The 25,989-nt window shown below is 42.2% G+C and overlaps 1 protein-coding gene across 1 annotated transcript in view; it reads left to right on the top strand.

The window, feature by feature from the left end:
* The window catches only part of LOC126252117 (gamma-aminobutyric acid receptor alpha-like), a 235,467-nt gene that overhangs the window by 25,112 nt on the left and 184,366 nt on the right, over nucleotides 1–25,989 (top strand). Inside the window, exon 3 of the mRNA XM_049952984.1 lies at nucleotides 7,788–8,011. Within this exon, the coding sequence (XP_049808941.1) occupies nucleotides 7,788–8,011 (224 nt within the window). The remainder of the gene's footprint in view (nucleotides 1–7,787; nucleotides 8,012–25,989) is intronic.

Here is a 25,989-nt window from a genome sequence, read left to right on the forward strand (position 1 = left end):
AAGAGGATAAATGCAACAAACTGCGAAAATTACTGACTGCAGTGCCTTGTTGTGTATCTAAAACCCCTAAATACCCCCATCCTCAATCCATCGGGGCATAAAGTCGCTGCTACACGTTGTAAATAAGAGTTTTACTTTCGGAAAAAGTTTAAAAATACGTGGCTTGAAACAAGTAGTATTAGATTTATTATTAGCTTTGAAAGAATCAGTGGAATGTAGTTACACTATATGCATAGCTGTCGTAAATTTAGAGGAAGCTGCCAGTAGAGAATACAAATTATAGGAAAGAAGAGAAGCGTTGGGCTCGAGGGTGACAGGCTTTCCACCCCCTCAAAGAAAAGGTCTTACAAAATCTTCGTTGTGGTAAAAGGCTGACCTGTAGTGTACTCCAAGTTAAGTCGGAGGGTGATAATTTGGTTAGGAGTTGCGTAATGCTTATGACAACAGATTGTTCTGCAGCGTTGCACCAGTCTACACTCGTAGCTGGTAATATTCGTTGCAGTATTTAAACACAGACTTGTGATTCGTTCAGCCACTTCTAAATTTCGTTCGTACGTATAGGTCATAAACTTATTATCATAGGAGAAAGAACGAAAGTATGCTAAAGATATGTACAGAATGGTATATTCAACAAGATACGATGTTAACTGAAAAAATAAGAAACTGCTGACCTTGCTTAAATTGTGCGGTGCAGTTCGTCAGGTTGTATGCAGGTTACGCTGGTTGGTGAATTCGGCAGCAATTTGATGGAAATAAACAGTCCTTTGTACAATATTTCAGAAGAATACGCTACATATAAATTTTGTTATAATGCCACATGTATAGTCTAATAAAAACAAATGACGTACTATGAAATAATTCTCCAAATGGTACGGAAATCAGTAGATGTGATGTACATCTATACAGAAACAAATGATTACAGTTTCAGAAAATTTGGATGAATTATTCAAGAGCAAGTCATTAATGTGGTGAACCACCTCTGGCCCTTATTGAAGCAAGTATTCGGCTTGGAACTGACTAACAGTGTTGTTGGATGTTTTCATGAGGCATATCGTGCCAAGCTCCGTCTAATTGGAGCGTTAGATCGCCACAATCCTAATTGGAGGGTCCTGATCGTAACTATCCAAACCTTCTCAGTTGGAGTGAGATCCAGCAACCTCGCTGGCCAAAGTAGGGTTTGGTAAGCACAAAGGCAAGCAGCAGAAAATCCTTGCTGAAATATAAGCCCAGGATGGCTTACCATGAAGTGCAACAACAAAATCTGGCGTAGAGCATCGTCCACATGTCGTTGCGCTGCTAAGGAGCAAGCCGGCAAGTGTGGCCTAGCGGTTCTAGGCGCTACAGTCTGGAACCGCGCGACCACCACGGTCGCAGGTTCGAATCCCCCTCGGGCATGGATGTGTGTCATGTCCTTAGGTTAGTTAGGTTTAAGTAGTTCTAAGTTGTAGGGGACTGATGACCTCAACTTCTGAGGTGCATAGTGATTACCAAACCCTACTTTGGCAAGCGAGGTTGCTGGATCTCACTCCAACTGAGAACGTTTGGATCATTACGATCAGGACCCTCCAATTAGCTTAGGACTGTGGCGATCTAACGCTCCAATTAGACGGAGCTCGACACGATATGCCTCATGAAAACATCCAACAACACTGTTAGTCCGTTCCAAGCAGAATACTTGCTTCAACAAGGGCCAGAGGTGGTTCAGCACGTTATTGACTTGCTCTTGAATAATTCATCCAATTTTTCTGAAACTGTAATCATTTGTTTGTGTATAGATGTACCACAGTGCTCAGAGCCATTTGAACCATTTGTTAAGCAGCCACCGATGACAGTCAAACTGGTCTTGCTATGCAGTGATATAGTACCCAGACCATCATTCCTGGTTGCCAGCAATATGGCGGGTGGGGGGTGGGGGGGGGGGGGAGCAGTCAGGTTGGTGTCCCACCTCTGTCTCAGACGTTTCCAAACATGTCTTTGCTCGTCATATGGACTCAGTTCGACGCGAGGCTCATCACTGTAGACAGTTCTACTCCAGTCAATGAGACTACAAGCCGAATGCGCCAGACCCCACTGAAAACGAGATTGTTGGTGTAAGACGTCAATGGTTGTCGGTGCAAGGGGCACTGTGATAGTCCCAGTTCTGCGAGTCGCCTATTAATGGTCTTTGTGGTCTCTGAAGCACCATTTATACATCGGGTCAACGATAATGGTGAATCCGGGACTCTGAGTGCCTCTGTTATAACTGCTCGTTCATCACGTTCTGTCGTCCCTCAACGTCGACCGCTTCCTTCTTTATGCTGCGTTCGGCCATGGTTCACACATTCCTGGCAACATCATCGAGCAGTGGCATCGCTCCTTTTCAGATGTCCAGCGATTCCAACAGGATTCTTTGAGACCACCTGACACCTGCATATACTGTTCACGCGTGTGTCTACGAGGCACAGTGAGTGTCCATCTAAGTACATGGAATGTAACTCGCAAAGACGTTATGCCGTGGTATCGACATGCCGCGTTTTACTATCCTTGCAAACTGCGAGGTGGAACTATTCTGCCGTCTCACATTCATCCACTGGCCGCCAAAGTTTACAATTTTGTTTTTACAGTCGATAAGTTTAAGAATATAAAAATTGGTATTTCTAACGGATCTAATACAGTATGATTGGCACCAGTGCGACTTGGCACCGCTAAAGACAATTGTTGCCGCTTTTGGTGGGAAGACCTTATAGGACCAAACTGCGTAGGTCATCGGTCCTTAAGCTTACACACTACTTTATCTATGTTAAGCTAACTTACGCTATTGACAACACACACACTCATTCCCGAGGTAGGATTCGAACCTCCGACGGGAAGAGCCGCATGGACCGTGACAAGACGCCTCAGACCGCGCGGCTACCCCGCGTCGTTGCCTCTCTTCCTTGCCAAAATGAAGGCATTATCAACGCTAGAGGCTGTGCTACACAGTACTAAACTGATGTCTCCCTGTTCTCGTTTATCATGCAACAAACTGAAAGGAAGGAAACTCAAATTGCATTTCTACTGGTGTTTAAATTTTCCATAGCCCACAAAAGCTGAGCTTTATTAAACAGAGACCAAACGGAATACTGGAATAACTGTTGAAACATTGCTCTTAGAGCACTCGGTATTACGGTCGTAAAAGGAGACCACTGAGAAAATTGAAATAACATGAAAGTGGAAACATCTGAAATTACAATAGTGTGTTAAAAATGAGGCAGTAATTATGCTACGAAACGAGGTGATATACGAAGAAAGAAATTAGCAGAAGAAGGGAATGTGAATAGTACTTACGCTTTGACATCAACAATTAGTCGGTGTAAGTTCCTGAGGAAGAGAAAATATTCTGGAAGGGAAAGAGAGAGAGAGAGAGATCGTAATGTGTAACACAGTTCTGACGAGACCGGATGTATAATGTATCCAAAAATGAAAAGACTGCCACAGAATAGAAAGACATGAATGATTCTGATAGAGTAATTAAGGAGATAAAACACCTAATACCGTAAGTCTCCTATTCACACTTCAGAAGAGATGCGCTTTGCTGATTCCGCCTACGGATGAAGTCAACCCTGTGTGCAAGTATGAGAAAGTGTTCAAAATGTTACGTAGGTATCTGTATCTCTAGGACTATCTGAGGTGGAACAAGGAAACGAGAACGAGCTCGGTACGCCGTTACTGGCGAGTGGGAAACCGACTAAAAATCACATCCTGGATGGCCGCTACAACGACCCCACTTCGTTAATCCACCAGGCAGGCTCGATCTGTCGCGCTTGTACCTCCTCAAGCGGGAAGCGGTCGCGTCAACACATTCGCCTAGCCGGCCAGATGACGTGAATGAGGTATTAAGACAGTTAAAAGGCTGTTGAGTCTAAAATAGCGTGGAAGTGACTTCGCTGCGTTGTGTGTCGTTGATTAGTAGAAACGTTGCTTATTTTTCACTAAATTATAAGGTAACTCAGTTACTGCTTTTAATACCAGGACCTACAGTATTTTACAAAAACGCGTCACTGGTAATGCGCAAATTTAAATTTCGGTCGCTACTACAAAAATATATTGTCACCGAGGTATAGGATAGATACGCGAACATCGTACAACGGTATACAGAAGTTCATCGTGGATAATGAAGGCGTTACACGTAATAGGCTGGCTGACTGTATGACAGACTTGGGGAGAGATTCCTCGTAACAGCAGATATAATACGAAAAGGCAAGAGACTTGTTATCGCAATAATTGCGGTGAAGATACGAATCAGTACAGAGAGAGGGAGCCAACATTTCGCCATCAGCTGGAGAAATGAGAAAAGTTTTCCCAGAAGATTATGAATCAGAACAACGCGGCCGTAAGCAGGTGTCACTGGCAACACGAAATCACTTCTAACACAGCGCGTGGGCGTCTGCATACTTACGTCACGAAATGTAAATGCTGCAGGAACACATACGCAGAAAAATATACTCCTCCGGCCGAGCGGTTCTAGGCGCTACAGTCTGGAGCTGCGCGACCGCTACGGTCGCAGGTTCGAATCCTGCCTCGAGCATGGGTGTGTGTGATGTCCTTAGGTTAGTTAGGTTTAAGTAATTCTAAGTTCTAGGGGACTGATGACCACAGATGTTAAGTCCCATAGTGCTCAGAGCCAAAAATATACTCCTATAGCTTCAGATATAACAATAGACATTTTGCAACGTAACCTTCCAGTACTGGTGGTGGTAAAACTCTACCTAAGTAGGAAGATTACCGTCGCTTTGTCATGTCCTACAGCTCCTGCAAGCTACCGTCTGAAGTAAATGGTTTCTTAAATTCATGCGGTCCACGAAATTACTGGCCCCTGCGGGCTATTGCCGGGTTATAATAAATTCTAGCAGAAGGTTTTCACCAACCTGTAAAATTAGAAAGCAACGGATAACGCAATATTTTTTGAACCACTACAGAAGACACCTGTAGAGAGCTTAATAGGCAGTATATAGCTTTTATTTGCTTTCATGACCCAGGATTCGACTGTGCTACTAACTTCCACCTATTCTTTATGATGGAGGAAGCAAATAATCAGTCAAGGGTAGAGATTAATTGATATTTGTTCAGTACCGATGACATTTCAACCACTAGCCGTCATTCTGTTGCAATATACATCATCAAAACTGGCCTCACTAGTTAACATAGTTCAGTTTCTCCACGTAATAAGGAAAGGGAGATGGGAGCGCAGACGTGGCTTCAATGTAATTTTATGCGAACACACAATTACACCTAAACCCATGTTTATTACATCCAATTGCTATAGGTGATCCAGAACAAGTTCAGCAAAGCAAGCAAACTAGGTCAGGGTGGAAGAGTGTTTCGCAACTCCTTAGCAAATAAATGGGCATTAAAATCTTATACTTTTCCTAGATGCACGAGTTTAAACCGTGTATTTTACGTAATGCACAACATACGGACACACAGGATTATTCCTTCCCTATCTTACACTAGCCCACTACCGTATGGTTATTAACTCGTCTAATACACATTTTCAGATCGAAACTGCACTTTATCAATGTGGCGGTTGCTCCAACCGACCACGTGGCACGAAAGGAATTTTATAAAGAAAACATATAGCAAATAAATAAAATCCCCTAAAATATTATTATAAATGAAAGACCACGTTAAAATACATTAAATGAGTGAACTTCGGTTAAACACAGAGAAATAATACGACCGTGAGCTTAAGGCCCATGGAGCGTGACCTGATCAAGGCACAAATGCAAAATTCTACAGAAATTTGAATAAATTATGAAAACAAATTGCCTTATGGGGGTTTATCGGTAATCCCACACCTGATTTCAACATCTGGACTTCATTACCGAGCAAATTTCAGACAATCTAATACCTTTGTTAACATTACCAAAATCGAGAGCTGCGTCTACACGTCTGTCCAGCGCCGTCACGCAGGAATAAGTGGACCTCCAGACACCTCGCTTAACCGTTCTTCGTTCAAAAGGTGGTGGAGGGGATGTTTCACCAACCTAAAAGAGCCAATACTCGTGCCTTCGACCTCTCTGACCTGATTCACCCACCGTCTTTGCCAAAGCTGTTCACGTTTAGGGGTTGGTACTGTTCTACCATGGAACGACTCTACACATGCAATGCTACGACCTCTGACCAGAGCTTTCTTCTACGTTACATACTATCTCATCCATACAGTCCAAGGTCGCATACAGGAAGGGATACAAGGAAACGTGGCACGCGTGAAATAAAATAAAGAAATAAACACCACTTGGTCCATTCTCTTCTGTTTGCTAGACTTCTGCAGAGTGAAAACACTCTGTCTATAATTCTCCTGTATCGTAATTTATTGGAAAAATGTGGAACGGGACAACAAGTTCCGTTTCAATTTCAAATATTGTCAGAATAAATGCAGTCAGTTACCTAAGAAATATATTCAGACGCCGAAAGATGCTGTTAAATTGTTATTTGAAAAGTACGACACAGGTCATTACTGGTGATGACAACCATTAGTTTTATCACATCTGATAATGGCTGATTAATATGCATGAGTTCAATTGATGTAGTCATCCAACACAGTCGTGTTATAGAGGGAAAAAAAAACAAGCATTGTGATTAGATAGCGTGTGGTCTTGGACTTTTTACTGAGGCTGTCTCACCAGTGAACCGTTGATAAGGTGACGCGAATCTGCCACCGTGTGACGTCCATTGTCTAGTGTGGTTCTTCCGGGGATTAATAGCTAGCCACCACTGAACTACTCATTTTGCGAAGATGTCAGACCAATCCTAGAAGAACTGTTATGGCAAATGTATTCCCACTCTTCCTCAGAAGATCACAGTATCATCTGCGTACAACGTTACACGCACACAATTTTCAGTACAGCCGTGGCTTACTGATCCTTGCGGTTAACCTGCACAGATGGGGCACTCCATCAGTTCGCGGCTACGCGTGGTGACCTCTATCAGGAGTACTTGGGTCTCAAACTGTTCCCAGATGTACGAGGGCTATTCCGAAAGTAAGGTCCGATAGGTCGCGAAATGGAAACCACGGTAAAAATCAAAAATGTTTTATTTGCAACAGTTAGATACACCTTGCAGCTACTTATCTCCATAGTCGCCGACCCGACTTAGACGTGTATCGTAGCGTTGTACCAACTTTCCCATACCCTCGCTATAGAAGGCAGCCGCCAGTGCTCTCCGCCAATTCTCTACGCTGGCCTACGGCTCGTTGTCTTGTGCCGAAATGTTGTCTTCATAACCAGCGGTTCATGTGACCTGAGCTGAAACTCAGAGGGAGACAATTACGGGCTGTAGTGTGGGTAATCTCAAATTTCCATTTGAAAACGATGCAGGAGCATCTTCATTGCCCCTGCAGAATGCGGCTGAGAATTGTCTTGAAGACGAAACAGCACGACAGTTATGTAATGTTAGCTGCATAGCTTCAGGGGAAATTTCTCACCAGGCCCCCGTACTTGGCGGCAGACACTATTTTCTAGACATCTTTACGCACTCACTGCGAGCTCAGAAATGAGAAGAGCGACGTGATGCTAACTGGGGTTATACTAGAGACACTACCCAACACATCTGTGCAAAGCTTTATCGGATTTTCATAGTCGTTTCCATTTCGTGACCGATCGGACCTTACTTTCGGAATAGCCCTCGTATGTTCCATAGGGTGTTTCAAAAACAGTTACTTTATTGAATTAACATGTATCTTCACAGGTCTCTTTTGGGCCAGAGTTGCTTAAATGTAGGCGCGAAGGCAATGGCTCCGCTAACTTGGCGCGTTTGCTACTGTGCAGACGTATTCGATGGACTGCTACTTCCGGCAGTCGTGGGTGGACCGGCGGCTGGCGTTCACCGGGGGCTCCAAGGAGACGCTGGCGCTGAGCATCTCGATGCTGGCGCGCATCTGGAAGCCGGACACGTACTTCTACAACGGCAAGCAGTCCTACCTGCACACCATCACCACGCCCAACAAGTTCGTGCGGCTCTACCGGGACGGACGCGTCCTCTACTCCTCCAGGTGAGATGCACCTGCTCTCTTACAGCTGGTCAAGTCCAGCCATAAGACTGTGAAGTATTCCACTGCCTCTTCATGCGATCGCCTCACGGTTGGATTGGAAGCGAGTGTGTGTGTGGGGGGGGGGGGGGGCAGTTTCAAAAATCGTGACGTACATAATGACTGAAACATCCTGACGGTGTTCTTGGGTACAAGAAGCCAAACTTCCGTAACGTAGCTTTGGGATCAGGACCAAAAATAATGTATGTGTGGGCATAAATAATCTTTCCATTCGGACATACTAGGTATCTGAACACCTGTTACACAACAATGAAACGCATGTTTGAAATTATTCAAAGGTTTTCGATGACATTAGCCGCATTTGGGCATCGAAATGAACCAAGGGCAACAGTTGAAAATTTGTAACTGGCCAGGGCTCTAGCCCGGGTCTCGCCGTAACCATCTCAGCCATCCCAACACACTTCCGATCCTACCCAAATTCTCCGCCCGTTGCACACGGCAAGTGTAGCGTAACCTACCATCTAACCCCTCGATCGTCACTCGGTTATGGCGACCACACACGATGAGCGGGGGTTCGGGGTTAGAGTCCCAGTCAGGTACAAGTTCTCATTTGTTGCCATTAACTCATTTTAATGCCCAGATGTGGCTAGTGTCACTGAAAACCTTTCAATAATATTTATGGAGCCACTGGATTACATAACGTGTCTGTTCTTTTGGACATGCCCGAAAAAACAGACACCATTTATATATGTACATGCCTGAAGGTTTTGGCTAAAGTAACAAATACAGATGCAGGAGTGAAGACTCGGTTTTAAAGTTCTCTGGACAATGTGCTCACTGGAAACCGAGTACATTGTGTGGCGGGAATGGACGGAGATGCAAAACTCATCACGTCCATTTTCAGTGAAACTGACTATGCATTAAGTTTAATCCATTTAGGGAAGCCAAAGGAGACATATTGATGAGAGAAAACATTATGAACACCTCCGTAATAGAACGAGATTTTAACTCTGCAGCGGAGTGTGCGCTGACATGAAACTTGCTGGCAGATTAAAACTGTGTGCCGGACCGAGACTCGTCTCCTACTGGCCAAACATTACAGAAGCTCTCCTTCTGTAAAGTTTGGAAAGTAGGACACAAGGTACTGCGGAAGTAAAGCTGTACGGACAGGGCGTGAGTCGTGCTTGGGTATCTCAGATGGTAGAGCACTTGACCATGAAAGGCAAAGGTCCCGAGTTCGAGTCTCGGTCCGGCACACAGTTTTAATCTGCCAAGAAGTTTCACCTCCGTAATAGCTTGTTTGTCCGTCTTTGGAATGAAATACATCTCTGATTCTACATATCAGGAGACCGCCAATACATAAACGTGAGTTCAGTATAATGCTTCTCACACCACTGTAGCACGGTCCTGGTTCTTGACACACGGGCCATTATACTGCTGATAGTTGACATCGCCCTCGGGGAAGAGATCAAGCATGAAGGGATGAGGGTGGTTTGCAGCTGTCAGCGTGTATTCGATTACTACCGCAGGACCCATGCAAGAGCAGGAGAATGTCTCCCACAGCATATTTTTAAAAATCAAATGCCTGATCTGTATGTAGCAGTTCATTAGTGGTTTTTTAAATATCTGTTACCGTTTCAACGCTATTCACTGAGATATATGAAACTCAATATATTTGAAGATGATGTTTCACTCCCTTAAGAGCCATATGGGTACGAATTAACAAATACTGGTCACTTACTTACGGGTCTACACTACAAAATATTCAAAGCGAAACAAAATCGAACAGTATCCATTGGGTATGTGTACTTGTTAATAGACCTCAGTCCATACTGTCGTCAACTTTCTGATTAGGCCACGCAGGCCACAGAGACGTCCAAAGCTGGAGATGTTGGAGATGCTGGAGATGAGACTTGATACACTGTTGCTGCACACGTCCAACAACTCGCCACTGGCTCCTCCAGCGTTGTTCCCCTTCAGATGCAGAAAATAAGTACCGGCACGACACTCCACGGTATCATAACGCTGACCCAGTGTGCTATGGATGCATCAGTGGGGCGCTGTGGGACTGTAGTGTGGGTATTTCATGTGTACTACATTCGTATTTATATAACTGGAACCCAATGAAAAATTAATTACCTGAAACTAATTTTTTACGCAATAATTACAACTATACGAGTTTGATTTTAACAGGTATAATAGCGTACGTCTACAAACAGTAAATAGCACCCCCGGCTAAAATACAAACATTATTGTGCTAACGTAACATAACAGCAACATAGTTACCCACTGCAAGGAGGCATTGACAGAAACAAACGCTCGCCATTTTGTGCCGTTCGTGATGGCTTACGAATAGTCGATGCACTTAATGTGAGAAACAGCTGTGCATAATACCGCTCCCACCAGCCTGCGTCTGTAGCTCGTTGCACGTTTCGAGCCGCCGTTCACCTAGATAACAAAGTTTGTCAAGACAACCATCGATCTAGTGTAGCACAAATGTAATTCGCCCAAATAGCCGACACATTTCCATTGATTGACGGTCGAATTTCGCTGGTCCCGTGCCCAATGCAATCGTAAGTGATGATGTCGTTGGATCAATATGTCAACACTTACGGGTGGTCTGCTATGGGGCTCCATGTTCAATAATATACAATGAACGATGTGCTCCGGAACACTTGTGCGTGCACCAGCATTGTGCTGTTTCTGCAGAGATGCCACGGATCGCCATTACTTTACAGAACAGACAAGCCTCCGAACACAACGTTCTGGGAAGAGTCGTGAAGTCCGACCATTTAGCACCTGGTGGTAATTTCACTGTCCTTCTATCTCTTTCTGTAGATGCTCACGACAGTAGCACGTGAACATTCGACCAGCTTCGCTGTTCTCGAGATACTCGCTGATACGTCCTGCGTAATAATAATCTGCCCTTTGTCAAAGCCTTTTATCTCAATGGATTTCCCATGTGCAGCCCACATCTTCGCTAGGGTGATCCCCCGTCCCTGTCTGCTCCGCTTACACACTTTTGTTACCGCGTCACGTGCCCGCCACGTCACCAGGCGGTGTCCAACGTCACGGCGGGCAGTGGTCGTAATGTTTTGGCTTATCAGTGTAAATCCAGATAGCTAGATAGCAGTTTGAATCACCACCCACACGAATGTGAGGCTAGTGTCTTAACCATAGTGCCAACCCCCTCTTTCGCAAAGAAGTGACTCATGCTTAGCAAAGTGACGCTGACGTGTTTAACTCGATCATTTGAATTGTAACAGCAAATGTGCCAAACGTAACGCCCCGTCGTCATTTGGGATCTTGCTTTGGAGAAGGTTGGGGAACGATATTGGTCACGTCCTTCTCAAAGGAAGAGTCTGGTATTTATTGGAGGAGGTTTACGAAAACTACGGAAATTTTAAATATGGGTGTCCGTTGAGAGAACTGAGAATTGGTTGTGTTAACATTTGCGCCACATCGCAATGTAGGATGGTCTACTATATGTTAAGATATGTATGGAGATTTGAACTACTTATCTCTATGCGACTTCCGTGCCGTAACCACTCCAACACCTTCTTTGGGAGAATCAGACAGAGGTGTCCATCAACGCTATGACTACTGAAATATGAGTAGGCTTGTTAGGTAATGAATCGTGAACGATGTTCTTACTGTGGTTTTCAGTCCAATGACTAGTTTGATATATCTCTCCACGCTAGTCTGTACTACCCTATACCTTCATCTGTTCCAATCTATTCCAACCTACACTTACTCGAACCCTCTTACTGTTGTCGAGCCTTAGCTTTCCCCTGCATTTCCGCCCCTCGCCCTTCCATATGCTCACTCCGATACTTCCCTCCGTTGCTGAATTAACGATTCCTTGACACCCCACGATGTTCCCTGTTAACCTGTCCATTCTTTTACTCAAGTACTTTTACTCCAGTACCTCAAGTACTCAATTCAGCACCTCTACGTTAGTTATGATATATATCCTTTTTATCATCAACTCTCTTGTGTAATATTACAAATACTTCTATGCTCTCCTTATCTGTCATGTTTTTCTCCATGTTTAACTTCTACATAGAGCTAAACTCAAACAAACATTTTCACAAAAGACTTCCTCCCACATAAATTGATAATCGATCTTTATGTATTTTCTTTTAGAGAAAAAGTTTTCTTTTCTGCTGTCGGAGTGTATTTTGTATTCTTTTCCCTCCCTTATCGCTTGTTATGTTGCTGCTCTAAAAGCTAATCTCTTCTATCTCTTTTAATGACTCATTTCTTAATCTACTGCATTTTTTGAGTCATCAGTACTCTGCATGGCTTGATGAGGCCTGCCAAGAATTACTCTCCTGAGATAGCATCCTAATCTCAGAATAGCAGTTCTAACCTACGTCCTCAGTTATTTGCTGGATGTATTGCAATCTCTGTTTTCCACTACAGTTCTTACACTCAATCTCTGTTTTCCCCTACAATTCTTACCCTCTACCGCTCCCTCTAATACTATGGAAGTTATTCCAAGACGAGGTAACAGACGTCCTATTATCCAGTCCCTCGTTCTTGTCAGTGTTTTCCACTAATTCTTTTCCTCTCAGATTCTGCGGAGAACCTCCTCATCACTTTCTTACATCCACCTAATTTCCAACATTCTTCTGCAGCATCACAGCTGAAATGTTTCGATTCTCTTATCTTCCGGTGTCCGCATAGTCCATGATCCACAACATACAATGCTAAGCTCAAAATGTACATTCTCATAAGTTTCTTCCTCAAATTAAGTCCTATGTTTGATACTAGTAGACTTCTCTTGGCCACAAATGCCCTTTTTTCCAGTGCTAGTGTGCTTTTGGTTTCCTCCTTGCTCTGTCCATCATGGGCTATTTTGTTAGTAGAATTCCTTAATCTCGTCTACTTTGTAATCCTCAGGTCTGATATTAAGCTTCTCGCAGTTCTTATTTCTGCTGCTTTCATTGCTTTAGTCTCTCTACGATTTACTCCCAGTCCTTATTCTGTAATTACCACACTGTTCATTCCATTCAACATATTATTTAATTCTGTTTTACTTTCACTCAAGACAGCAATGTCATTAATGAATCGCATCGTTGATGTCCTTACAGCATTAATTTGTATGCCATTCTTGAGCCGTTCTATCATTTCCAACATTACTTCTTCGACATGTAGGTTGAACAGCAGGGGCGGTAGACTACATCGCTGTCTTTTACAGCCTTTTTAATCTGAGCTCATCGTTCTTGGTTTTTCGAGTGTTATTGTTCCCCGCTGGTTCTTGTACATATTGTATATTACCCTTCTTTCCCTACAGCTTACCACTATTTTTCTCAGAATTTCAAACATCTTGCACCATCTGACATTGTCGTACCTTTCCTCCAGGTGGGCACGTCCTGTTAAGGTGTCTTTGTTTTTCTTCAGTATTGCTTCCATTATCAACCGAAAAGTCAGAACTGCCTTTCTGGTGCCTTTAACTTTTCCTAAGACCAAACCGATCATCATTAATACACCCTTAACTTTCTTTTCCATTCTTCTGCATATTATTCTTGTCAGCAACGTGGATTGATGAACTGTTAAACTCATTGTGGATAATTCTCGCACTTGTCTGCTCTTGAAATCTTCGGAATTGTATGGACCACGTTTTTCTGGAAGTCTGGCTGTACATCGCCAGTCTCATACATTCTTCGTACCAACGTGAATGGTCAAAAATGGTTCAAATGGGTCTGAGCACTATGGGACTTAACACATCAATCCCCTAGAACTTAGAAATTCTTAAACCTAACTAACCTAAGGACATCGCACACATGCATGCCCGATGCAGGATTCGAACCTGCGACCGTAGCAGTAGCGCGGTTCCAGAGTGAAGAGCCTAGAATCGCTCCGCCACAGCGGCCGGCAGTGAATACTTTTGCTGCCACTTTCCCAACGATTCTAGAAGTTCCGACAGAATATTATTTGGTTAAAATTCATCCGAAGCTCTTTTGATTCTAATCCTACACCCGCTATCTGTTGCCTGTAGACTCCTCTTTCTTCTTTCGGGTCATCAATCAAGTCCTGCCTCTCACAGAGTCCTTCAATGTAATCTTTCTACCTCTCCGATCTCTCCCATTCATGTAAAACAGGAACTCTCATTGCACTCTTAGTGTTACCGCCCTTTCTTTCAGTTCCATCTGAGGTTATTTTGAATTCCTGTATGCTAAGTCAGTCCTTCCGATAATCAGTTCTTTTTCGATTTCGTCACATTTTTCATGCAGTCATTTCGTCTTTCCTGCACTTCTTATTTATTTCGTTCCTAAGTAACTTGTATTTCGGTATTCCTCAGTTTACCTGTACATTTATGTACTTTCCTTCTTTCGGCGATTTCTTCTGTTACCCATGATTTCTTCGTAATTACCTTCCTTTTACCTACGTTTTTCTTATCCAACTTCTGTGATTGCCCTTTCTAGAGATGTCCATTCCTCTTCAAGTGTACTGCCCCCTGAGGTATTGCTTAATGCTGTATCTATAGCCTTACATAACTTCAAATGTATCTCGTCATTCCTTGGTACTTCCGTACACTATTTCTTTGCGTTTCTGACTAGTCTCTTCAACCTAGTATTCATTACTACTAAATTGTGATCACAGACTGTATCTGTTCCAGGGTACGCCTTACAACCCAGTACCTATATCGGTATCTCTGCCTGACCATGATATAACGCAACTGGAATCTCCCCATATCTCCCGGCCTTTTTTAAGTATACCTCTTCCTCTTGCGATTACTGAGCAGAGCGTCAGCTGTCACTAGCTGAATTTTATTGCAGAACTCAATTAATCCTTCTCCTCTGTCATTCCTGCCACCAATCCCATATTATCCCGTAACCCTTTCTTGTACTCCCACCCCTATGACCGTATTCGAGTCCCCCATGACTATTACATCATGATCTCCCTTTACATACTGATTTACCCGTTCAATATCCTCATATGTTTTCTCTGTGTCTTCATCTTGGGCTTGCGACGTCGGCATGTATACCCGAAATCTTGTTGTCGGTACACAACTGCTGTAGATTCGTACGCTTCCTTACCATGTTCAAACTCATTACATTCCGCGCACCGACATCTAGAATGTTATCCTTTCGTTGGTTATTCAGTCTTTTTTCATGGTCACCTCCCCCTTCCCAGTTCCTTCACCGACCCGAATGATGGGACTAATCTGGAATCTTTTGCCAACGGAGATATCGTCGTAACACTTCATCAGTTACAGGCCGCAAGTCCTGTGGGTATACCTTATGTTTCTTCAACGTACTGATTTTCATTGCCTACTGCATCGTCACGCCGTTGATCATTGCTAATTCTTCCGCATTTCAGGGAAGTTTCCCACCCCATTGGTGCCCTGAAGCCCTGTCCATTCCTTCGCCCTCTTTGACAATTCCGTTGGCAGAATGATGGTGATTTCTTAGGCATGAAGTATTCGGCTGCCATTGCTGACAATTTTCATTTTATATTCAAGCCTTTCAGACACTCTGGCTACAATTGTGTGCATTAAGTTTTACTGCATATTCGCTGCGGCAGTAGTATTTTCTCGCAGTGGCAACTTGAGGTTCACCTTTATAATTGTTAGGCTTTTTATTATGCGGAAGTGCTGCCAACGTTTGGGCATAGCAATTAATATATCAGGAGATCAGTGTAGCAGTGCGCAGAAGCTCGTGGTCACCAGAATGCACCGATGTGGCTCGTCTGCTGTATTCTACTATAACTGGACAGAGTAAGCATTATTTTACATGATAATTATTGAATGATGATATTACTATTTATTACAATAGACAATTTTTCGTAATTGGTAATTTCAATCCATAAAAGGAAGCAAAGTGTACTAAGTATGTTTTGAAAACGGGTACGTATTTTTATTTAAATCTTGCATCTAAAATCACAAAAAAATAATTTAAGAGTATTACCATACAAAGAAAAATTTTTCTTCCTCTAGAAATACTTTGCAGCCGCTATCAAGTGCATGTTGAACTGAAAATTAATAATGCGTGCATATCATTAATAAACTGTATGCCACTACATGATATGTAAACTTGATTAATTTTCAGTTCAAAATGCACTTAATAATGGCTATAATGCCGAAATCATTATTGAGTACAGTAAATGAACAGTCAAGTGGTGGAAATTTCTTTCAAAAATTAATCTACGTTATTTACATAGAAATATATCCTACCTATGTTGTGCACAGAGACTCCTTCATCCTCCATCAGTAAACTACTCGTGATTTCGTCTATAGTAATGTCAATATGTCACTCATACGTATAGAGTTACGATGCATCCAAATATTTCTTACGATTCCATATGGCTTGCAACTCACATGTATTGGGAACAGAACACCACAGCATTCAGAATGAAATAACATTACCATTTTCTCATTTACACAGAAGTAGCTGTCGTATGACAATGTCATTTTGTGTTACCATACTTACCTCTCTCATTCTGTTTCTAGACTGCGCCATCTTTTGCCTAAAACAGCACATGCTATGCTGTGTCATACCCTCCCTTATGTATAATGCTTACAGCGCCATCTCTGCCGATAACCCCATTTGTGTAATGATTTTTTATATCTAAGTAAATGTGTGATGCCATGTCTCTCAGTCCCGATCTACTAGTAACAAAACCCATATTTACAATTGTTTTCCAAGGTCGTCTGTGAGCCATCTCTCAGATCTCGCAGATCTCTGTCAGTCTGAAAGGTCGTGCTTCTGTGATTCTAATCTCCTCCTCGTCGATTTCTAGTAAAGTATCCAAGACATCTCCAGGCACTTTTAACTTGTGCCCATGTCACAAAAATTTCGGCTACTTCCTAAATATATATACAGATATCATGCTTGACCATATCCTTATTTTACCGAATATTTGACATTCGCCCATGTCTTATCTGAATTTTTGGATATTTACCCGTATTTTCCATATTCTTCCTCATTCCATGTGTAAATGTGCCGGTGTGCATATGCTCTAATAACTTACACAGCCAGGTGTGATTTATTCTTTTTACTATCCAGCTGTGATGGTGAGTCCAAACCGAGCCAGTGTATCTACAAACTATCCTTCTTCCTCCAAATAACAACACTGAGTGGTAAAGCCAATGTTGGAACAAACACATCTCTTCCTAATTTTTTTAGAACATTCACAAATATTCCGTATGGTACGATGTATCACTTAGAGAGAGAGAGAGAGAGAGAGAGAGAGAGAGAGAGAGAGGGGGGGGGGGGAGAGAGAGAGAGAAAGCGGGAGAGAGAGAGAGAGAGAGAGAGAGAGAGAGAGAGAGAGAGGAAAGCATATGTCTGTACAAGTCTTAATTTCTCTTATCTTAAATTGCCTGCAAATCTCGGCTCTCAATAGTAGTCAAATGAAACTACCAGTAGCAAGTCCAGTATTACTTTATTGGTTTTGCAACAAGTCTTCTACTTCGTAAGATGTGTTGCGGTGTTTTACAGCATATCTGCAAGAAACAAAAGGTTTCCATCCACAGTGTGTAGCCAGAAAGCTTATAAAACGCATGGCTTGCACATGACCAGTTTCGTCTTCATCGGAGGAATCAACGTGTGGACATGCTCTCTATGACTTCATTTTATCGTATAGCGGCAGATGCCGATGACATAGTTAGTTTTTTTTTCTCTATGACTGTCGCTTATTGCTCAGTGTTATTTGTGTGGCAGGGACTCCCTATCTATTTCAAGTCTTATATGAAGCCACACACTAATATTGAGGGAGTTTTTGTATACTGCGTGGTACCTCTGACAATTCTCCCGTCTACTATCAGCGTCCCACCAGGATTGCATTTTGTCGCTAAATTTTTCCTGAATTGCCCACTTTGGTTCAGCTTAGGGGTCGTGCCAACGTTAGAAGGAAACTCCAGACTAACCTTACCAATGGGATTATCACAGAAGGATTGGTTGCTTTCCCACTTGAATATTTATGCGTCTTCTAGCAATGTCACACACTCCCTCTTAAATACGCAATAGTTTAGACCACGTTGCTGGTCTTTATTCCACCAGAAGTTCTGGATGGCCTGGATTCCCGCCGTCCATGCAAAACCGCGAGTTCTGAGAGCTTCATTCTAATTGCGCTAGAGAGAAAGCCGGCGGGGGCAGGAGAGTGACTGGCGTTTAAGCTGTTGGCAATGTTTTTCTGCGGTGCCGTTCACAGCTTTCCGCTGTTGAATGTGTAGACGTCAGCGAGTTCCAACTTGTTTGCTGTGGTTGGATGCCTCCTCCCTGAACGCCAAATATCGTAGCTATTCTTTTGCGTTTCAGTGGAGTGGTTACAAATATTGCTCATTTCTCTGGGAGCATATTTTTCGTAGCGCTATGCTATTTCTTAAATACATAGTATCTTTGCTTGAAAGTATGGGAATTTAGCTGTCACTTCATAATTTCCACCAATATGACAACGAGACAGCTTCTCAAGGGTCAGGTTAACCTCACTGAGGTAATGGACAAAGATAGTTCACCTGTTCACGTAATTCCAACATTGTGTGAGTATCAGGATGAGCAACTAAATACGTCTGTAATTCGTTGGTTAAAGGTTTACATCAGAGCTGAAGATAATATGTTTATTAGTGACTAGCTTCGAATTTTTCGTTCATTCTCAAACCAGTACTTACGTTAGAACATACAATGTTATTAACAATACATGAAATACAATATTTTCATGTACTTTGTGTGCACAAACTGCAGCAGTGCACTAGATATTTTCTGACATACTTGCGTTTTCAATGTATCACAATACGTGATACATTTGTTTTTACGTAAGATAAATATAACAAATGTTATTTGATTGTATTAAGATTGTCTTGATACACTCAAAATTCAGTAGACGTCTTCAGCTGTTCAGACATAATAATTTGACAGGCGTCTTCAATCGTTTATTGTGTGTCAGTATGCTCTGCCTCTCAGAGATTATAATGTTACCACTAAATACATAGATGCTACATTGGTAAACGTCTCAGACGTTAACGCACTGTTTTATGAATTACTGATATGTCATAAGAAAACTACTTTGCTATATATTTAAATTCAGCCTGTTTGTTCATCAGTTTGTCCGGCTCCGATATTGAGGTGCTACAAATAGTAAAATATGCATAGTACTATCAGTACCACCAACTGTATGTTTTTTTCTTCGCAAATTACTGCCATGAACACTTGTTTGGGCTGATATGTTCTTTGTATCTAACAACAAAATTCGGACCATTTTGCCTATACAAAAATGATCACATGTTCCTCATAGTAGTCTACATACAAAGGATGCATTATACTTACCTTTTTACAATTTAATGTTTTATTATCTACCTTAACTGACCAGCAATTTTAAAAGCTTACTTGTACTGTTTTGGGACTGTGTGCACTAACTTTTCGGTAATACGGCTATCATATTTTAAGGCAATACAAATTTTTCTTTCATACGTATGTCTTTTTCGCTTTTGTATTTATTGAGAAGTTCTATAAATAAGTTTCTCTCAAAACCATTGGCTACTGCTGGTTGTGTGAGGATGTACAGCTCCCGTTGTAATTCGGTTTCGGCTAATGAGAGTTTACACAGACGAGCCCTGGTACCAGAGATTCATATCTTTTTATAGGGCGGTGGGTGGTTGGAATCATTCCTTGTTAGCCCATCTGAGTGTATTGGTTTACTATAAATGTAAAACTTCAGCTTTTTTCTGCCCTTGTTACTATTAAGTCTAAGAAGCTAATTTTTCTTTCGGGCTCTTTCTGTAAAGTGTATTCAGAGCTGTGATACTGTGGTTGAGATCCCCTGCTATACCCGCAAACAGGACAGACAGTTTAATTTATGGAAAGGGGCCAAAACGAGTGTCTGTCAGTTGTACTCGAGCTTACTACTTTATTAATTTGTCAAACATTACAAGAGTAAAGAAAACATTAAAAACAGAGCAAGCTGAACATTAATTTTAGAACTTAATTCCCCGCTAAATGTACCATTCAGTCTCACTCCTCAAGGGCAAAACAACTTTAATTTAAAACCGGCTGAAGGCTAGTCACTTAAGAGTCAAAAACTAGAATATGAATTTTAAAAGGCAGAAGGCCTCATCTTAAAACATTTCTCTAAATTAGGCTGAAGACCCAAACAATCTCACGCCTTAAGAGCAAAAGAACTTTAATTCAACGGCCAGGGCAGGTAACCGGAAAGTTAACGGCCTCAAGGCACAAGAATCCGCTGGTGCACTGCAAATCAAAAATAATGAAGTGAATTTAAACTCCAAATGAGGGCGGCTACAATTTCCCAACTTGAAAACACATGTTGTTGCTCCCGGGAATGTCCCAACAGCCCACAAAGAAATTCAAACGACAAAATGTGAACACTAGGGGCTGGTTGGTAGATTAAGTAAAGACTCAACTTTCGTCTTCGGGATCGGTGAGCCACGGACCTCGCAGAAATGGGACCAGCACCACACACTCCGACACTGCATAGAGGCCGCCAGCGGGCCTGGCCAAACTATGGGCCACGGAGATTTCCTGGCTGCTCCACGCCAACCGACCAACTGCCCAGGCCCGGAAACCGTGAAAGGACCAAGTATACTTCAGCCAGTGAGGCGACCAACCGAACGACCAACAAACGGTCGTCCCGCTCCAGTCTCCCTCCGTCGGACAGTTCATATGTGCCGCCGCCGTGGCTGTCGGCGCCTGACCGGCGCTCCATCCCCGACTTCACTGCTGCTGAGTCCCAAATGCACTGCTGGTCCGTCTCCAACTGACTGGCAGAGACATGACGACACGCAAATACTATCGGTCGCTCCAAAGATGGTACGACAATGCACTTATCGATACACGCTGCTGCTGACGCTCACGGGAAGTAAGGCAGAAGTTAGTGGCGCCAGTAAATGGAATAAGAAAACGAGGCGGCAGTACCGCAACAGAAGATGACAATATATGGGATAAACGCGAGTAGTGCACAGCTTACAGGTTAAAAGTCGAGTGAAGCAGATCAAAATGGCTGGTTCAAATGGCTCTGAGCACTATGGGACTTAACTTCTGAGGTCATCAGTCCCCTAGAACTACTTAAACCTAACTAACCTAAGGACATCACACACATTCATGCCCGAGGCAGGATTCGAACCTGCGACCGTAGCGGTCGCGCGGTTCCAGACTGTAGCGCCTAGAACCCCTCGGCCACCACGGCCGGCCTGAAGCAGATCCTCACCCCCTACCTTCATTGCAATAATTGTAACGTCTACGTAGCGTAAGGGGAGAAAAGAAGGGATGAAGTCAAAAAGATTGAAGAATGGAAAATATATCAACAAAAGATTGGGGAGGTAGACAAATTGATGAGCGAGAAATCCGAATTTAAATACATAATTTTTTGTTCTTTTAAAAACTGATTCATGATTCAGTAAAGCAGTTAGTTTACGACATATCACTAATGTTTTAAAACAGTGCATTAATATATCAGACATTTATCAATATTGCATATATGTATTTACTGGTAATATTGTGATCTTTGAGAGACTGAGCATGTGGACGGACAATAAACAGCTTGAGGAGCCTGTCAAGTTTTTGTGTCCGAACAGCTAGAGACGTCTAGAAAATTGGAATGTATCACGGCAACCGCATTAAATTCAAGTAACATCTACTATACTGATCTGGTGTAAAAAGAAACGTTTCATGTTCAGTAAAACGTTGCAAACGGAGGTACGTCACGAAAGATGTCTTTCACTGCTGTAATATGTGCACACAAAATGATTAAAAATGTAGTATTTTATGATCTGTTAATAACATTGTGTCTGCTAATATAAAAATGCTTTGAGAATCAACAAGAAGTTCGAAACGGTTCGTAACTTAAAATATTACTTGTTACTCTGAGGGAAACTTTAATTAATCAGTTACAACTCACTTAGACGTGTGTATAAACCAACACTTTCGAAAAAAATCTAGTAACTCCCAAGAATCAAATGTAGAAATAGTGTAACTGTCTTCTGAATGTGTATTCTGTAGCACTGTGCTATAAGCACTGTATCCTTGTTTCGAAGCATCAGAATCTTGCTATGGCGCTACAACATCCCCTTCCTTTCCTGGTGGTAGATTAATTACAGAGTTGCCAATTGTTTGATGTTAATTTGGGATAAGGCATCGAGTCCGAAGTGAAAGTATTACCTGTGAGAAGTCAGCTGCTGTCATAACCTGAACATTACTACGCGATTTACTTTGAGCAATAACTACCGGCAGAAATAAAATATGCGCAAAATAATACTGAAACTAGCTAGTGAAGTTTTTGTACGAAATGATGAATTAGTTTTCACTCTGGAAATTACTGTAAATGAACGATCGCAAGGTCACTCTTGACTTTGAAATTAAATTACGTTGCAGCATGTTGGCGGGTGTGGGCATTCGCAGAGGTACTGACTCGCACTCATTATCAAAACATAATGATCACCCAGAAAAATCTCAGTCATGGACAAAAGCAAACTTGCAACTACTTCATTAAATTAATTAATAAATTTTATGAACATAAAATATTGTTAACTGTAAAGCTTTGTCTAATTATTTGTCAAAAATCAGTACTTAATCAGCAAGTCCAAAAAACGGACCTTTTTGTTCACTTTCATTAACTTCACTCTTCTTATCATTTACTTTCAGTGCATTAATGATGGACTCGGTTGATAATGGATTACTCACTGTAATACACACAAGTTGCTGAAGTATTTGTTATTGGCCGATTCGCAACTAACACTCGCAAGTCTATTACAATTCTAAATGATAAACTGGTTGGATCTAATTTCATAGCTGTGCGTTCGGTGTTGCGAGATCCATTATACCACGACAATGTACGGCCAAAGGCTCTTCACCCCAATTAACTTTGGGACCCCAGCGCTCTTCGTAAAGACTGATTAACCTTCATGCTTCGCGCTGTCCCCAATTACTTCCTCACATTATGCCTGGTATCTGGCAGTGAAACAAGTCTTGCATCCTCTCGCAGTGGAATTTCTCCTTTGCGTCCGATCCGCTCGCTGGCTACTAACCGTCTCTCGTTACCAGCTGACAGACACTGCCCGACTACGCCGCCCTCTGCGCCCAGCGACAGTACAATAACAATAACCTCTTTGGCTTACATAACTATATTCCGTGACTTGGCAAGTGCGTCTACTACAATTGTTTACATTTTTTTATTTTGCACACAGGAAATTATTAAAACATATATACATCACGATAGTACACAAAACATTTATATACTTGATTTAAATGCACATAGTTAATAAAAAAGGGAAAAGCTTATATGTGGGCACTCTGTTCTTGTGTTTCGGCGTCACACAACTTACTAATGTAGTGGTGTCTTGGCAGAGGCTTATTGATCACTGGGTGTTATTTCATATGCAAACTGCACATTTGGTTGGAAATTGGTGAAGAAGTAATGCTTACAGAATTTGTTGTGACATAATTATTTCCAATGCTTTCCTTTCTGACGTGTACATCTAAAAACTCATAGGTGTGACGTGCACTACTAACCTCGTCGTTGGAGACTCTCGGGTTGTTTGTCCTTTGTTAAGCGTTTTCTTACATTTATACACATTTAATAGATCTATCGTTCTTTATACGAAGTGGAAGAAAGGAAGATTGGAGTTTAAATTACCGTCGACATTGAGGTCATTAAAGACACTACCAAGCCGAATTTTATGCAAGTCTCTGAGTAATTCATTATGACACTGCAACGATGGTTCTTTTCTGTAAACAACATTATCTTGAGCGAACGATCATCAGCATCATCATCACCATCACTTACATCCCGAATTAGGTTCGGTAAACTTGTTCCGGCCTTAGCGTCTTACTCCGTCGCTTTTCTTATCACTTGGTGCAAATATTGTAATACTGTTTTTGGATGTTTGCCTTGTTCTGTTTTGTCGACTTGTTGGTTCCATGCCTACTTGCATGTGTCGATTTTTTTCTGTTACTGCATATATTTTAAGATCATTCCTAATACATTCGTTGGTTATTCTATATTCCATACAGCTTGCTTTACTGATCTGAGGAATTTCTTTTCTCACGTCACCATCCCGGATAAATCGCTCTTGTTCGCTATGCAAACCTCACATCAGTAAAGTAGCACTGAAATGGCTAGTGCTTTATAGAAAGTCACTTGCCTTTCTTTACTTGTCTTTTACTTTTATGTTGTGTTTACACAGACATCGTGAAATTCTGCTATTTTACTTTTTTGTGCGTTTCTTATAACCAAAGAAGAATCGCAGCCCATGCGGTTAAAACGACATATTTGCACGATGATTTTGTTTTTGAGCTCTATTTTTGTTCTTCACGGGATGCCACTACTTTTGTCTTTTCTATGGACGTTTTGAAACAATTTTGGCCAATTTGTCTTGATTTACAAATATTTCTTTGTATCTACTGAAGTGGCTATTTAAGTACAGTCGCCAGCATACTCTAATGTTTTTATATAATGGTCCTTATCCAGTTTGATGCCTTTATTTGCTTTTTTCCTCATTTCATTTTCGAAACATTTCATTTACCTTTCAGTTAATAAAATTGGAGAATAATTGCAGCCTTGTTTAACTCCTTCGTTAGTTACAATGTCATTCTTATTTATTCTCTTACCTGTTCCTATAACAAATTTAGTTTTATTGTAGAACGTTCCCATATCAAGTGTCATGGAATTTCATTTTCTTGTAATACTGCCCATTGTTTTGTCCTGTTTAATCTGTAAAACGCCTTGATATGGTCAATTTGTAGAATACAATGTTAGGGCTCCAACGTGGAATTTCACATCATTCACACTCCACGGAGTCATTAGTCTTGTGCTAATACTGGTGGAAACTCAAAATTATAAATGTTAAATGGCTGATGAAGGAGACAGACGTCTGTGCTGTGTCTGATAATCGCATCATCGTGAGTGTACTAAGTACAGACGCAAACAGAAACTATAAGGAACGAACAATGAACATCAGTCGGAAGGCGGCCCACAGCACACGGTACTGGCCGTTCTAGGCACAAGTACAGTGGCCGATATCTCTACAATTAATCCTTAAAGGACCCACGTTTGCAGTAGCCTTCTGCCCAAATTTGAACAGTACCACCTCCTGTAAAAGTATGGCACACTTTCTTAACACCCTGTATACGACTTGAACGAAACCTACACTACTGGCCATTAAAATTGCTACACCGAGGAGAAATTCAGATGATAAACGGGTATTCATTACACAAATATATTATACTAGAGCTGACATGTGATTACATTTTCAAGCAATTTGGGTGCATAGATCCTGAGAAATCAGTACCCAGAACAACCAACTCTGGCCATAATAACGACCTTGATACGCCTGGGCATTGAGTCAAACACAGCTTGGATGGCGTGTACATGTACAGCTGCCCATGCAATTTCAACACGATACCACATTTCATCAAGAGTAGTTACTGGCGTATTGTGACGAGCCAGTTGCTCGGCCACCATTGACCAGATTTCAGTTGGCTAGAGGTCTGGAGCATGTGCTGGCCAGGGCAGCAGGCGAACATTTTCTGTATCCAGAGAGGCCCGTAGAGGACATGCAACATTCGGTCGTGCATTATCCTGCTGAAATGTATGGTTTCGCAGGTATCGAATGAAGGGTAGAGCCACGGGTCCTAACACATCTGAAATGTAACGTCCACTGTTCAAAGTGCCGTCAATGTGAACAAGAGGGACCGAGACGTGTAACCAATGGCACCCCATACCATCAGGCCGGGTGATACGCCAGTATGGCGATGACGAATACAGGCTTCCAATGTGCGTTCACCGCGATGTCGCCCAACACGGATGCGACCATCATGATGCTGTAAACAGAATCTGGATTCATCCGAAAAAGTGAAGTTTTGCCATTCGTGCACCCAGGATCGTCGCTGAGTACACCGTCGCAGGCGCTGCTGTCTTTGATGCAGCATCAAGGGTAACCGCAGCTATGGTCTCAGAGCTGATAGTCCATGCTGCTGCAAACGTTATCGAACTGTTCGTGCAAATGGTTGATGTCTTGCAAA

This window comes from Schistocerca nitens, chromosome 4 (genome assembly GCF_023898315.1).
Source record: "Schistocerca nitens isolate TAMUIC-IGC-003100 chromosome 4, iqSchNite1.1, whole genome shotgun sequence".
Classification (NCBI taxonomy): domain Eukaryota; kingdom Metazoa; phylum Arthropoda; class Insecta; order Orthoptera; family Acrididae; genus Schistocerca; species Schistocerca nitens.